This window comes from Pseudorasbora parva, chromosome 5 (genome assembly GCF_024679245.1).
Source record: "Pseudorasbora parva isolate DD20220531a chromosome 5, ASM2467924v1, whole genome shotgun sequence".
Classification (NCBI taxonomy): domain Eukaryota; kingdom Metazoa; phylum Chordata; class Actinopteri; order Cypriniformes; family Gobionidae; genus Pseudorasbora; species Pseudorasbora parva.
Genome location: NC_090176.1, coordinates 46106371 through 46121833, shown reverse-complemented (window position 1 = coordinate 46121833; position 15463 = coordinate 46106371). Strand labels below are relative to the sequence as shown.

The following is a 15463-nucleotide window of genomic DNA, read 5'->3' as shown; positions in this document are numbered from 1 at the left end:
ATAGAAATGATTTTGAAAGACACACACTTCTCAATAAAAGGTCTAAATGCTGAAAATGCATATCAGAGCAAAAACCAAGCCATGGTGAGGTCAAAGGAGCTGCCAGTTGAGCTCAGAGTCAGGATCGTGTCGAGACAGAAAAACTGATTTTCTATTGAAGGTTGACAGAAATATGTAGCTTCTATGATCCTTAATGGAAGACGTTTGGAACAAGCAGGACTCTTCCTAGAGCTGGCCAAACTGAGAAACTTGCAGAAGGAGAAATTTCACTGCAGCAACTGAGATCAAATATTATATTTTATTGAGATTATATATTAATGCCTTCACATGCATAATATTATAGTAATTTATGCAATCACGTGCAATTGATAAACTGCATCCTCTTGTTTTAGTGTTAAGTTAAGGGTATTTTCAGCAAAGTTTTCTTCATACATTAATTTTAATAGCATTAAAGAGGGCAAATGGTATTATTCAAAGGAGCTGTGTATGCTGTATGTACTTAATTCAACAGGTATGACCCATTTCAGGGGTGACCAAAATTACAATTTAAAATCGGCCAGAGCTAGAAATGCATCTTCATATTTACAGGTAAAGCTTCATATTATGGGTAGACTACTTCCTACTTTCTCCCAACATCTTATTTTCATGTCCTTTTGGAGAGGTCAATCCTTCTTTAGGGAGGTCAGAAAGAGAATTCAGCCTTTTTGAACTGTTTTCATTTTGTGAGCACACTAAAATGCTGCTTACAAGGTTTTGCAACATAGCCCTGGATTTAAAAACGGCCTTCTTCCTGCTGTACTTCTGTCTGATTGCCTTGAAATCCAGACATGAGCAGAGAGTGAGGTCAGAGATGGGGGGCCTGATTGTGGTTACATCCTTGGCAGACCTATGCCTCACCAGTGACCAAATTGTTTTCTTTTGTCTGCCCTGCTGCACACATGGAATGCACCATATTTTCATATCTCATTTGTTTATCTCTGCGATCAATCTTTCCCCACTATATTTTATTCAAACCATACTGAACATCAGATATGTGTTTAATAGACTGTTCAGCGCTGACATGTTTGAGGTGAGGCATTTTTCTGAAAAAACATGGTGATTTCATGATGTCATGTACTGTGAGACACAAGACTGTGCTTGAGTGAATGTTGTGCTTTGTGAATTGCCTTTGTTGCACACTGAAAAGAGCAAGTTTTTTGCTGTAGACATGCACTGTAATTGCTGATGTTCTCTAACAGTTATCTGATCTTTTCTGGATTTTTGCAGGAGTTTGAGTTTGATCCAGGCCATGGAGGAAAACTATGAGGTGGACCTGGTCTACATAACAGAACGCATCATTTCTGTGACCTTCCCCAGTAATGTAGAAGAACCGAGCTACAGCGCTAACATAAAGGAGGTGGCCACCATGCTACGCTCTAAACATGGTGACAACTACTTGGTGAGACCTCAAAAACTCAATAGCTTTGAGGGTTACACTTTATTTATAACTATAAGCAACATTGTAACATTAGAGTATTAGTACACTGTTAGTACACTGTTAGATGAGGGTTAAGTGTAAGGGTTCAGGTTAGAAGATTTTTAAATTTGTGCACTGTTACGTCTCCTGTTGGCATAGAGGCATGAAGAGGACGCCTCTATTATTTATATTAATATAATTTATTGAGATGTAGATGTTATTTGTATTGTATTTACTTTAGTAAATGACACCCTGATATTTTTTACAGCTCTTCAACCTCAGTGAAAAGCGATATGATATCTCCAAGCTGAATCCCAAAGTAAGTCAAGTTTATTTTTATGTTATCTAATGTAGAGATGTTTGTTTCTTTGGTCTTACTTATGCTCTTGTGTGTTTGTTTGTGTGAGGTGCTGGATTTTGGCTGGCCGGACCATCACGCTCCAGCTTTGGATAAGATCTGCAGCATCTGCAAAGCCATGGACACATGGATGAACGCTGACAGTCACAATGTGGTGGTCTTACACAATAAGGTATGGTTTTAGTTGTGCTTGTTCTGCTTTGGGAATGGGAGCAATGCTTTTTTTTTTTTAGCAACACAAGCAACCAACATCATAATGTCTCTTATCATGTAAAGTAAACATTTGAAGGCATTATAAATGCGCTACTAAATCGAAGGCTCTTCAACTTAGATGTATACAACAGATCATCCCATAATGCACAGCAAAAAAATCAATTCAAGCTAAATAATTATAGTTATACCTAGTAAATAAAATCTAGAATCTAGTAAATATAAATCTAGAAATCTGATAATAAATGTTATTTACTGTATTATCATTATACACAGTTCAGGTAAAATTATAGACTGTACAAAAAAATATGGACGTAGTGTCCGTGAAGTCACCCATAGGATTCTGAAGAGCAGTTTGGAAGCGTAAAGTAGAGACAAATTGGCCATTGTCATCTTGGCAACGCGTCATCACACATCACTCCTGGATAACAGAAAATGGGCAAAGAGGAGGGGCGTTGGCAGAGCTGAGGTGACGCAATGACTAACAGACAGCGGATAAATGACTATCCACCTGTCACTCAAAGTGGCCACGCCCTTAAATGGTTAGTTCACCCAAAAATTAAATTGATGTCATTAATGACTCTAATGTTGTTCCACACCCATAAGACCTCCGTTCATCATCGAAACACAGTTTAAGATATTTTATATTTAGACCGAGAGCGTATCCAAGTCTATGCACACTTTACTGTCCATGTCCAGAAAGGGAATAAAAACATCATCAAAGTAGTCCATATGTGACATCAGTTAGTTCATTAGAATCTCTTGAAGCATCGAAAATACATTTTGGTCCAAAAATAACAAATAATACGACTTTATTCAGCATTGTCTTCTCTTCTGCGTTTGTTTTCAATCCTCAAATAAAGATTCAAACGGTCATGAATCAGCGGATTGATTCATGATTCGGATCGCCAATGTCACGTGATTTCAGCAGTTTGGCAGTTTGAATCATGAATCAATCCGCTGATTCATTACCATTTGAATCTTTATTATATAATCTATTATTTATATAATTTAAATGACCGAGTTATAAAAAAATTCACCCCCTCACAGTTGTCATGAGGGGCAAAATTAGCCGTATAGACCAAAACCACAATTTGTACCAGGCTGTAAACATGTTTTTTTTCTGCTGTAAAGGTGGGCATTTTAATATGGAGCTCAATGAGATTCTGCTCCCTTCTGGAGCCTGACCCTAGTTGCCAGTTGATGAATTGCGTTTTAAGTCACTTCCGTATTGGCTTCAAGTGAAACTGGGGGAGGTTGCCACTTGGGTAAAACATTATGAACACTGACAGGTGAAGTGAATAACACTGATTATCTCTTTATCACGGCCCCTGTTAGTGGGTGGAATATATTAGGCCGCAAGTGAACTTTTTGTCCTTAAAGTTGATGTGTTAGAAAAATGGGCAAGCATAAGGATTTGAGTGAGTTTGACAAGGGCCAAATTGTGTTGGCTAGATGACTGGGTCAGAGCATCTCCAAAACTGCAGCTCTTGTGGGCTGTTCCCGGTCTGCAGTGGTCAGTATCTATCAAAAGTGCTCCAAGGAAGAAACAGTGGAGAACCGGCGACAGGGTCATGGGTGGGCAAGGCTTATTGATGCACGTGGGGAGCGAAGGATGGCCCTGTGGTCCAATCAAACAGATGAGCTACTGTAGCTCAAATTGTTCAAGAAGTTAATGCTGGTTCTGATAGAAAGGTGTCCAAATACACAGTGCATCGCGGTTTGTTGCGTATGGGGCTGCATAGCAGCAGACCAGTCAGGGTGCCCATGCTGAGCCCTGTCCACAGCCGAAAGCACCAACAGTGGGCACGAGAGCATCAGAACTGGATCACAGAACAATAGAAGAATGTGGCCTTGTCACCACAACATTTATTTCTATCAAGAGATGCATCCAACATCATAATGTCTCTCAGCATGTAAAGAAAACCTAGTGAGCTGGATTTTCAAGGCATCATACATGCACTACTGATTGGATTTAAATACGTGCATATAGATAGTACTTATATTACTTAATATAGATATAAAATGCAACAAAAAAAGTATTACTATTCGTTACATTTTTATGCTTATTGAAGTATCATTTTGCTAGTTCACCAACATATGAACTCAATTGAAATCTATTGTAATTTGAGTTTCACAAGGTATCATGGGAGTTATGATGCTCCCTCAATAGGTATAGACAGCAAGGAAGCTCACTATGTCTTGAAACTGATGTTTGCATAATAGTTTTTTCTCTGCACATTATAGTCACTGTAAATATTACCCATAGTGCTCTGTCAGTAGATGGCGTTCTTAGGCTTCTCCTAATAAACCCTGGGTGGCGTGGGCCCAAAGGTCACGGTGGTCTGAGCAGTGAGATTTACAATGCAGTCGCAGGGCCTTTACGTGAGAAAACATGACTGATTTTACATGAAAACTTCACCATTGTTTTGAAAGCCTCTGCCTGACCCAGTCTTGAGGTTCAAGCTAATCTGTTTTCTTAAACAATTCATTTGAATTTACTCTTTCATCGCCCTCTGATCTGGTTAAGTCACATTGCGGGTTACCACTTATAAACATTAGAATGATGACAAAGCGTTTTGAAGTTAGATTGTAAAATGTTTCTTGTTGTTTTTGAGGATAGCGGTATTGTTAAGTGCCTGGCTAATGAAAGGTATTCTGTCCGTGAGTATAAACGTCAGAAAACAGCCTCTTGTGGAGTTTGTGGGTTATCTTCTAGAGTCTCAGTGAGTCGCAGGTCTGTCCTGATATGGTCTAGTGCTTTCACAAATCCATTTTACTGTATTTTCCACTTGATTTCAAACAGACCTGACTCTTTCCACACCCTCAAAGCGCATCTTACCCATTGCTATCCGCTCATGAGAGCATTTTCAGTAGATTAAGAAGTGTAGCGCTGCCAAGAGAGGTTGTGATCTGGATTTATAAAGGGCCAGAGATGTCATAAACACAAATATGCTGCCTTTTTAACAGGAAACCATAAACACTGTATTGTTATGGCAACCTGTGTTGTTCTTTGTAACAGTGGAAACACAAGGCGATGGCTTGATGGTGGAAATGTTCATTCATTCAGAAAGAGCACAACTGGGTTCAAAATGACTCAAACCATAGATGAAATACTGTTTTAAGTTCTTTGCCGTCATGTTTGTTTTTTGGGTCATTAATGCTGCTTTAATGTATCCTTTTTTCCGTTTTATTAGTCAGTATCATTAATATAGTATTTTAGTATTTGATAATCTTTTGAATCGTTTTTTGTTTAGTTATTATATATAGTAATTGTGTGTGTGTGTGCGTGCGTGCGTGCGTGCGTGCGTGCGTGCGTGCGTGCGTGCGTGCGTGCGTGCGTGTGTGTGTGTGTGTGTGTGTGTGTGTGTGTGTGTGTTTGTTTGTTTTAGTTATTTAAATTTAACTAGTGAAAAAATTAAAAATCTAAATAAGACATGAAGCAATGTTAACTAACTGAAATAAAACAAGCTTTAACAGGATACAAATGTATCTTATCCACTGGAAAAAAATGTCATGTCAGGATAGGATATTATTATATTTTACTTTATTCCTGTGAAACATGTTTAGATTTAATCCTTTTGATTATAGAAATAAAAAACAACTACTTGGAATCTTAATAAATTGAACGTTTTTAATGTTAGAATTTCACGTAATTGTAAATTCTGACATATATGATCATATTAGTTTATTCTTAAATATAAACAAACTAATATTACCTTCATCTGAATAAAACATGTTTAATAGTCTAAATGTTTAGACGTATATGAGGTCATTTGACATGAAATAATGTATTGCATTATTTGATAAACTTGTCTGCTTCTCTTCATGCAGGGAAACCGAGGCCGAACTGGAGTAGTTGTGGCTGCGTACATGCATTACAGCAACATATCAGCGAGGTAAGACAAGTAGACTGCCTACTGTCTGTGTTTATTGAATTAAAGATGCTCCTCTGAACGCTTATTATGGAAAGACCTTAATCCCACATCACAAGACTGGCCACGCGTTAGGTAACACATGAGCGGGGGGGCGGCGGGAAAAACAACTGGCAAAATTGCATCACTTTACAAAGGAGGATTTGTCTCAAGACTCGAATTAAGTGCTGATCAAATTCATCTCTGAAGCAAAAAGTGCTATTTTTATAGACAGAAAGCTTCCAGTAAATTCAAGAAGCAGATTTACATAAGTTTTTACTGGAAAACGAGACAAAGATGCTCATTAAGAATATGATGATTTTGTGCAATGTGTTAGAGAAATGTACCCAAACGTGTTTCCTTTGCCTCTGCAGTGCCGACCAGGCTCTGGACAGGTTTGCCATGAAGAGGTTTTATGAAGATAAAGTGCTTCCTGTGGGCCAGCCTTCCCAGAGAAGGTCAGTTGTGCATTGTTTTCCCCATCTGACTTCTTATCTGTGTGCTTTATGAGTTTGACCCTCATTGTGAGCATTCAGTTTCAGCCATTGTTCAAATTTATGAGCTTCACCTCCAGATAACGCTTAAGTTTTAGTTAAGTTGGGTGATGAGTTGTTTACTTAACTTTACCCTATGGCAATGTGGTATGTCCTAAAAACAAACAAAAAAAAACACTGTGACATCTCTTTCTGAGCACCTCATGTCTGATCGCGTCTCGGTTCCGACACTATCATACATGCAAATGACATATCTCTCACTACAACTGATCTCAGATCAGATGTGCTCAAACTATTGCTGCAGTTGCAATCCAATTCACTTTGATGGTCAATATTGACAGAAATGCTATACAATTCAAACGTTTGGGGTCAGTGAGGTTTTATTTTCTAAGAAATTAATACTTTTACAAGGACGCACTTTGAAAAGTGTAAAGGGCACATAGTTAGACATGTAAGACAGAAATGTTACAAGGCTTTAGAATCCTGAAAAACTGTATTACAATTTCCACAAAAATAAGCAGCATAAATGTTTTCAACATCAATGGATAATAATAAGAAGAAATGTTTCTAATACTGCAGTAATGATTTTTTAAAATATTCTTTAGTGTGTAATTTTCTACAAAATTACAAAGCCCAAAGTCCACCACAAAATGAGTTATTCACTATATCAGTAAACACTGAAATATCTTGATTGTTTTTTTCCAGACTCAAGGCATACAAAAAGGGGGTTGAAGCCTTGTTGAGTTGCATTAGTAGTGTTTAGAAACTCGGTTACGGTAAAGGTGCATGCCATTTCCCAAACTAGTTTAAAACGGTTGGCCAATCAAAACACAGCCGCTCCAGCCGACCAATCAGAGCACGTTGTGCTTTTCAGAAGGAGGGGATAAACAGAGGGAACTAAACAAAGCATTACTGACAGACTGATAAGAGAGGTACTGCAACAATGTAGAATATGTGAAAAATAATGTCTATTGTAATTTTTTTTATTAAAGCACGAAAACCTATTACAGTAGACACCAAACCTAAACCAAGACTTTGTAAAAGGACATAATAGGTCCCCTTTAAATAATCAAAACGAGGGGCATTGATGGTGTGACATTCTTTGCACAGATGTTTTGCTTCCATTGAAGCTCCAGATGTTCTCCTGCACATCTCCTATTATGCTGGAGGAGAACATGATCATTAGGTTTTGGTCATGTCAGCTCCAGTGCTTTCCAGTTCAGCCTTTCACTCAGATTTCAACGGTGATCATACATGTTGCAATGAAAGATTTTATATTAAAGAAAAGAATGTTTTTCCACTAGTAATTTCATAGATTCTTGCACCCCAATGTACAGTTACAAACCCAAAGATGCTGATAAACGTGTACATACTCTTTGGGCTCGAGCACACACACACATTTATGCCTCATAAGGGAATACTTTTACACTGCTTTTACAGAATCAGGCATTCCATCTGTATATGGAAGCACTGGCACTTCAGGCTTCATTAAAACTAGATTTCATTGGGGCACATACTTGTGCTCCCTTCATGGAAAATGGAAAAGCAGAGTCATGGTTAAGGTTTACTCCAGGAGGAAAGATGGAGCTTATGATTTCTGCCGTTCTGCTCTTCTGGAATAGAGGGGCCCTGGAACAACCCAATGTTCATGGGAAACCAGGCCTCGGGCGATCTGCCAAGGAAGATGCTGAAACGTTGGTCACTGTCCCTCTCCAGAGACACCGCTTCAACGTACAAGAAAAAAAAAGCCTTTTCCTGTTTATAAACCCTAACATCTGTGCTAAGGGCTTGGAAACACAGCAACATGCTCCTCATCTGCAGATGAAACCATCTTATGACCCTAAATGGCGTTGACAGCAGTGTTTAGATAGTGTTATGTAATACACACTCACATGAATATGTCTTTTGCTTGAAACCCAAGACTTTCACGCACTCAGCAAGCAAGATTATACAACAGGTGCATCTGTGTTTCTTAAACGGATGGCTGTCACGATACTAGAGTTTCAGTAGCCAATAAAATCTTATGATTCTCAATAAAAGTTTAATACCACAGCAAAAACGTATATGATGTCCAATATGGTCCTTAAAGCAACACTGGGTAACTTTTGCTCTCGGGGTCCTCCTACAGTTGGGAAAAAATAATGTCCTCAACTACTGTCGTAAACTCTGTCATCCTAAAACAGGGGATGCCATCGCGCGTGCATTTGTTGACATGACAACCCTGATAGCCCTGAACTAGTGATGCACGGGTTGTCTCATAACCCACGGACCCCGTATGTCTATTTAATGGTCGTGGGTGCGGGGCGGGCCAAATAACTTCATAAAAGCGGCCCGAGGGTTGGTGCTGCGCTAACAGTTCCCCTGAACACTGCAGGAGGAGTTCACATACAGGTGTTCTTCTGGCGTTGCGTGTAAAATGTCTTCATCCCAGGTAACGTTACAGTCAGTGGCATATGTTTCAGCATGTCATATGAATATAATTTCATGGGTTTTATTTTTTTCAAACGCCAAATAATCGGGATGCTCACGTTTACAAGCCAGCGTCATTGTAGTAGTCTATTGGTTACCGTTTTACAGAATCTATATGATACTTCAATTCAATGTTTGAGTGGTAGGTAATCACCATAACAAGCAGGACAGCATCGGTCGGGCACGCCTCCTCCAGCTAACGCCGACGAGCAAACGCTGGTCACATGTTGATCCTCGTCCTGCCTTTAATCCGATCGCTTTTTCGTTTCCTCTTAGTGCTTTCTTCCAACAAAACCTTTTCTTTCTTATTTGTCCGACAAACAAAGTTGGGCTCGCACGTCCGAATTGAAGGAAGTGTGGGTGTTGGTGGAAGTGACGTATATGCCGTAAAGCAGTCGAATTTTGTAGTTCTTTTTGTTCTTGGGTTACTACCCGAAACCCGAAGTTTAAAAGTACGATTAAAAACAATACAGACCCTATCAAGCTATGGCAGACGTGTCATTCAACCTACTAATTTAATAGGTAATTTATATAACTAATTTGTTTGAAAGTTTTATATATACAATTTTTAGGCTGCCATCGTTCAGCTTAATCTTTCTGATTATTGTAATAATTGTAAAGGATGCCTTTTTTTATATAAAATATTTATAGAAAACTACTAATATGTAAGTACCAGTAGTTTTGACGTCTCTACACACTTGTTCATATCTCAGTCCTCCCCAGTTGTCTGTAATCATTAGTGTCGTACACTAGTCTTGTTTATAGCATTATTTCTGATAATCTTTTGTTTTGCTCTAGGTATGTGCAGTATTTCAGCGGTCTGCTCTCCGGCAACATCAAGATCAACAACAAGCCCCTGTTTCTGCACCATGTGATCATGCACGGGATCCCAAACTTCGAATCCAAAGGAGGTGAGCTGAAATGCTCTGGCCGCCGGCCATTTGTCAGCGACTGCCAGGGGTGTTGAAAGCAGGTTTCTGGGGCCTGTCTCCAGTCCTGCTGCTTTTGACGCCCTCCTGTCAGACTGACAACATGCTGCTCTCTTACACACATCTCGGGTGATCCGATCACAGGAGGTCAGCGCTAAATACAGCTGTAGACGAGTTCCAGAATGTTTTGTGATCCGATCATTGAAACCACAGTCGGAGGTGGTCAGAGAAGCATGTGACCACATCACAGTAGTAAAATCAAATCCCTCCTTCCCAGACATGTTATGTGTTGCGTTCTCAAAATGATGGACCGTAAAGTTTTTGAAGTGGTCCACTGATTTAACCAACATTGAATTACTCAAATTAATTGGTTAATCAACTACAATAATTATAAACATAACAACAAATTATGATTATTTTAAATGGATAGTTCACCCATTCTATTATCATTACATTTAAAAAATAAATAAAAATATATTCATCACCTGTTAAATGTATTACCTTATGTACCCGAATATAAGATGACCCCCCATTTTCCAGACTTATTTTTGGAGAAAATAGATTTTTGTGGAAAAAATCTGGTTTTCAATCGAATTTTATTTATTTTTATTTTACCTTTATTTAACCAGGTTAATCGGTTGAGTACAGGTTCTCATTTGCAACCGCGACCTGGCCAAGATAAGGCGCAGAGTACAAGGCGACATGAAATTACACATAACATACCAACATTCAAATACACAATCATAAATATAGAGGACGTTCAAATTTCAAATAAAAAGTTCTAGGCATTGAGCAAATATAAAAATATGCAAATAGATGCAATAGCAGCCATTTCATTTAGGAATGTGTTTAGAAATCTAAAGTTTTTATTTGAAAATTCTACTGATAATTCATTGGAATTTTTTTACACCATTCGTTACAGGCCTCGACATTAAGCATGTTCATGTGCTTGTTCTCGGATAAGTAAAATGCCTATTCATTTGTCCGAGTAAAAAAGGTGTATTTTTTAATTTTTTTGTGTTGTAAATATAATTTATTCTGAAGCAATATTCTCAACAGAGTTCAAACAGCTTTGGCATATTGAAATCTGCATATTTGTGATATGTTTACCTTTTTTAAAGGGCATTTTTAACCCTAATCTTATATTCTTAAATTTGATCTATACATTCAGTTAAAATAAGACACTAGGCCAGGGCTGTTACCAATCAAATTAAATAATTTACACTGACAAATTACAACTGCATTAAATAATGTAATGAGATTTGTATTTTTGGATGAATAAGACATTTTAGAAAGTTTGTTTAAACATTAAATTAAACCTCCAGTAGGTGGCAGAAGGTGAGTCTTAATGAGTGAGTCATTGAGTCATTCATTCAAACGATTCATTCAAATGGCTAATTCATTCAAGATCGAGGCAGTTGTTTACAAACAGGTTATTGAATCTTTGATTCAACTGATTCATTCAAACACTGAATCATTCAGTAACGCACACTGTTGCTGTGAAACGCGTTATGGTTCTGCTGTTTGGAACTTTGTTACTTAGAATCTTTGTTTGGAACTATTTTCACTGCTGAAATAAAACAAAAACACTCCTGCATATAAAATGTAAGTGACTATGTTAATTTTTTTATGGAAATGTCATGAAATCAGTGTCCTTTCAGTCATGATGGTATTCAGGAAAGCACACTCTTGGTTGAGTGATGTTGTTTAATTGTGTCATATGTTATAAATATAAAAACACCATTTTGAATGTTTACCGCTGTTTCTCTGTGTGAGCGGCATCCTCAAGTGGCTGTGCGAGCGTCAACAGCGTGACCTTGTTATCGCCAGTTTATGTGATTTTGTCTATATCGCGAAAATAAGACAACCCCCCATTTTTCAACCTATTTTTAGGACGCAAAACCTTGTCTTATATTCGGGTATAAAATTGTTTTTGAATAAATTATTAGGAGTGCTTGTTTATTTATTTTACAGTGGTCCACCACCTGTCAAAGCTTGAGAACAATTGCTTGGAAAAAAGTAATTTAGTCATTATACCTTATTTATATTGCACATTTAGAAAAATATAAATGGAGCGTCTTCGGTTTGAGTGACGTCAGCATGCAATGAAACGGTCATCGTATCTCAGACCCTCTCCTCAACAAAACCAGATCACGAGTAGTTTTTTAGGAGACGCGTTGGAGACGGTGTAAATACCAAAAAAAGTTCTTTAAACAGAAAGTGTTGCATTTGCTTGTGATCGTATCATCTGAGATACATCTCAATACTGGGTATAAACGCGGCCTAAGAGAGTTAGAGAGACGATTTCTGCTCCACGATGAAGACCAGCCTTTGTGATATTCCACTTTTAGAGCTCTAGTAACATTTTGCTTTTGTTCTCTCTCATGGTTTCTCAGGTTGCCGCCCTTTTCTCAAGATCTACCAGGCTATGCAGCCCGTCTACACATCTGGGATCTAGTAAGAAACACCCCATGTTTTCCTACACGGTATTGCTCATGCTTCCCTGGCATGTAGCCCAGCCTTCAGGACATCCAATCACAGGCGGCCCTCTGTGTCTGGGGGGTGGGGGCTTCTGAATCACACTCCGCGGAGCCCACATGTGCTTTTCCCATACATCACTGAACTCAGCCCCTGTAGCTTCCTCCACACTCTTAAACTAAGGGTTTGTTGTTAGCAGTAGGGAATATGGATGACCCTTTCAGTTCAATACATATAGATCGATACAAATACAAATATGTCTTGCAAGCCATGCATTAAACACACATATGTTTAGGCTCATTTTTGTGCGTTTAATGTAAAGTTGTTTGTGGTTAACGTGTGTGTGTGTCTGACTGATTTTTGCAGTAACGTCCAAGGAGACAGTCAGACCAGTATCTGCATCACCATCGAACCTGGCCTGCTTCTGAAAGGAGACATTCTGGTAAGAATGAATCTTACACAACCTGGCAAAAACATACATATAGGAGTCTTTTTTTTAATTAGGGGTGAAGTTATGACCAGTCCTTACACAGTGTGTTGTGTCATAAAAAAGAAATGTTTCAGGACATAATTTCCATAATTTTCATCATTACATCGTTCTTCGCGATTCCATCTTTCAAACTTTATTTAGTGTGTAATGTTGCTGTTAGAGCATAAATAATGCCCGTAAAATTATAAAGCTCAAAGTTCAATGCCAAGCGAGATATTTTATTTAACAGAAGTTCCCTTTCAAAGCCTACAGCGAACGGCCGGTTTGGACTACAGCAGGAAGTGCAGGCATGTAATGACGTCACTAGAACCGTTTGTTGACTAACACACCGCCCACAAGAACATGCGAAATAGGGGGCGTGGTCTTGTTGCTCTCCCACGTGGAGAAGAGTGTGCATTCAGCGCTTGCAGCTCCCCGTTATGGTAAGAGGCGGGACCTTTCCGGGCAAAGTGCGCTAAGCTGCTGTCCAATCACAACACGGGAAGCACTGGCCCAATCAGAACTCGTTACGTATTTCTGAAGGAGGGACTTCATAGAACAAGGAAATCATCAGGCCGTTTTTAGGACAGAGGAAACAGCGCTGTACAGATAAGTAAACTGTGTGAAAAATACTGTGTTTTTTTACACGCGAAACATGAACTCATGTTATATTGCACACTGTAAACATAATCAAAGCTTCGAAAACACGCTAAGAACGGGACCTTTAACATCTAAGCAGATTTTCCCTCCAAAGGCTCATCAATATAATGCAAAATATTTATATTAATTATATTAGATTATATTTTAAACCATATAAAATCAAAATAAACTATTTTATTTTATAAAGAAAATTAAGTCTATTTTAGGACAATAAACTATTCTATTCTATTCTATTCTATTCTATTGGCAAATTAGAACACAATGGTATTTAAAAAATAAATAAAAATAATAAAAATAATATCTTGCATTTTCACCAATATAGTTAATGTTCATTTCTAATTTCTAATTACCAATTACTATGTTACAGTAATGTGAATCATCTTCATTGAGAATAATGAAATAACAAATCAAATGTAAAACAATTAGGAAAATATTCCTAATTGTTGTGAAATTGTCATAAAGCAAACAAATCCTGGTCCTATAATTGTCTTTATGTAAAATGTAATTTCATACCATTTTTGCGTTTGACTTGTGAAGTTAAATATGGCACAGGTTTTTCCTCCATTTATGGGCATTTCTCAGAGCAACACGCCAATAATAAAGCAGATGTCGAGAGGGCCATCCATCACACATTCATTCCTGATGAGAGCCACTTCTCTGCATGGATTTATTTGCATTTTATCCCAGAAAGCTTTTTGGAAGAGAAATGAAAAAAGAGCTGAGTGCTTTATCATAGTGCTGTGCTCGTAGAGGGGCACTCTCTCTGAAATCAATCAGAGCTGATCTATAGAGGACTCTCTCCTGAACACCAACCACAACAGAAGCCAAAGCGTATTATACTGTAGGTCAATATGTGTGTGTGCGACTGTCCAAGCGACTGAGATCAAAAGTGAAAATATTTATTTTCATTACAAATTATATTATTAGCATAATTTGGGTGGAATTTAAGGATGAATTTGCATGAATATCTTATTATTCAGTACATCTACCTTTTGCTTTGTCGTCATCAGATAAATTCTTGGCTTTTAAAAGCTTTATTCAGTTGATTGTGAATCACTGAGCTGTGTTTTTCCGAAGCGGACCCCCCATGTGTTCGACCGAGTCTCTGCTGCAGTTTGGGAAAACCGCAGAATGCTTTGCCAGCCCCCATATTCCTCAATTTGGTCGTGTTTGTTTGGTTTCCCTCTCCCATCTGAAAAGCTGTACATTTTATGTCTTTCTGCCCTAAGTTAAGTAGGTTAATTATAGTTATTTTGGGCAACAAAAAGAGGGATACAATTTCCTCAGTGGCCAGTGAGGACATTTTTATGTCCTTGTCTGGGTTTTGGAGAAGCTCTGTTGTTTTACATACTTTCACTATACTGACATCTCTGGCACTGCTGCACCATGGGAAGGCGAGGCAACCAGCATCCAAAACCTCTCAAACAATCCGTTCCAAGCCCGTGAATAGAACTTTCTGTGCAGACCGTACGTGTGTTGACGCAGGATTGCATTTGAATGATTTGCCATGCTCTTAAAGGAATGTTCTGGGTTCAATACAAGTTCAATACAGCTTGTGCCATGTCGATTACCACAGAAAATAATTTCTGAACAAAGAAGCATAAATCATGGTTGCAAGTTTAAGTGAAGCAAACGGCACTCAAATGAATTACACTGGCAATGCAGTTTTGTTTATGCTTTAGACAATATGAAAAAAAAAGTGCAAAGCATTCATATGTTTGTATCTGTTACTGCAAAAACAATAAGCTGCAATAAAGTTAATAAGCATTTATTTACTTATTATTACTTTTATATATTCATTTGCTTGCTTTGCTTTCTTTCTTACTTAGACAAGTCAAAACTATTTTTAATTAAGATTATTCCTCTGTCCTGTCATAGCTTTATAACTTGTGTTTAACCTGGAACATTTGACTTAAAACGGGTTTATGTATCTACTGGTATGTTCTTTTTTCGGCCTGGCTGAAAGTCAGCATACTTTCACTTAATAGTAGCATGTGATTTCTTTGACTGTTTTCAGTGTCTGTGT

At 38.1% G+C, this 15463-nt stretch overlaps 1 protein-coding gene across 11 annotated transcripts in view; it reads left to right on the top strand.

Annotated features, from left to right (window-relative positions):
• The window catches only part of tns1b (tensin 1b), a 288631-nt gene that overhangs the window by 206370 nt on the left and 66798 nt on the right, over window positions 1-15463 (top strand). For all 11 annotated transcript variants that reach the window (XM_067444489.1, XM_067444488.1, XM_067444483.1 and 8 more), the window contains 8 exons: window positions 1267-1438; window positions 1725-1775; window positions 1864-1986; window positions 5859-5923; window positions 6313-6396; window positions 9700-9812; window positions 12227-12287; window positions 12675-12750. In XM_067444489.1, coding sequence (XP_067300590.1) covers window positions 1267-1438; window positions 1725-1775; window positions 1864-1986; window positions 5859-5923; window positions 6313-6396; window positions 9700-9812; window positions 12227-12287; window positions 12675-12750 — 745 coding nt within the window. The remainder of the gene's footprint in view (window positions 1-1266; window positions 1439-1724; window positions 1776-1863; window positions 1987-5858; window positions 5924-6312; window positions 6397-9699; window positions 9813-12226; window positions 12288-12674; window positions 12751-15463) is intronic.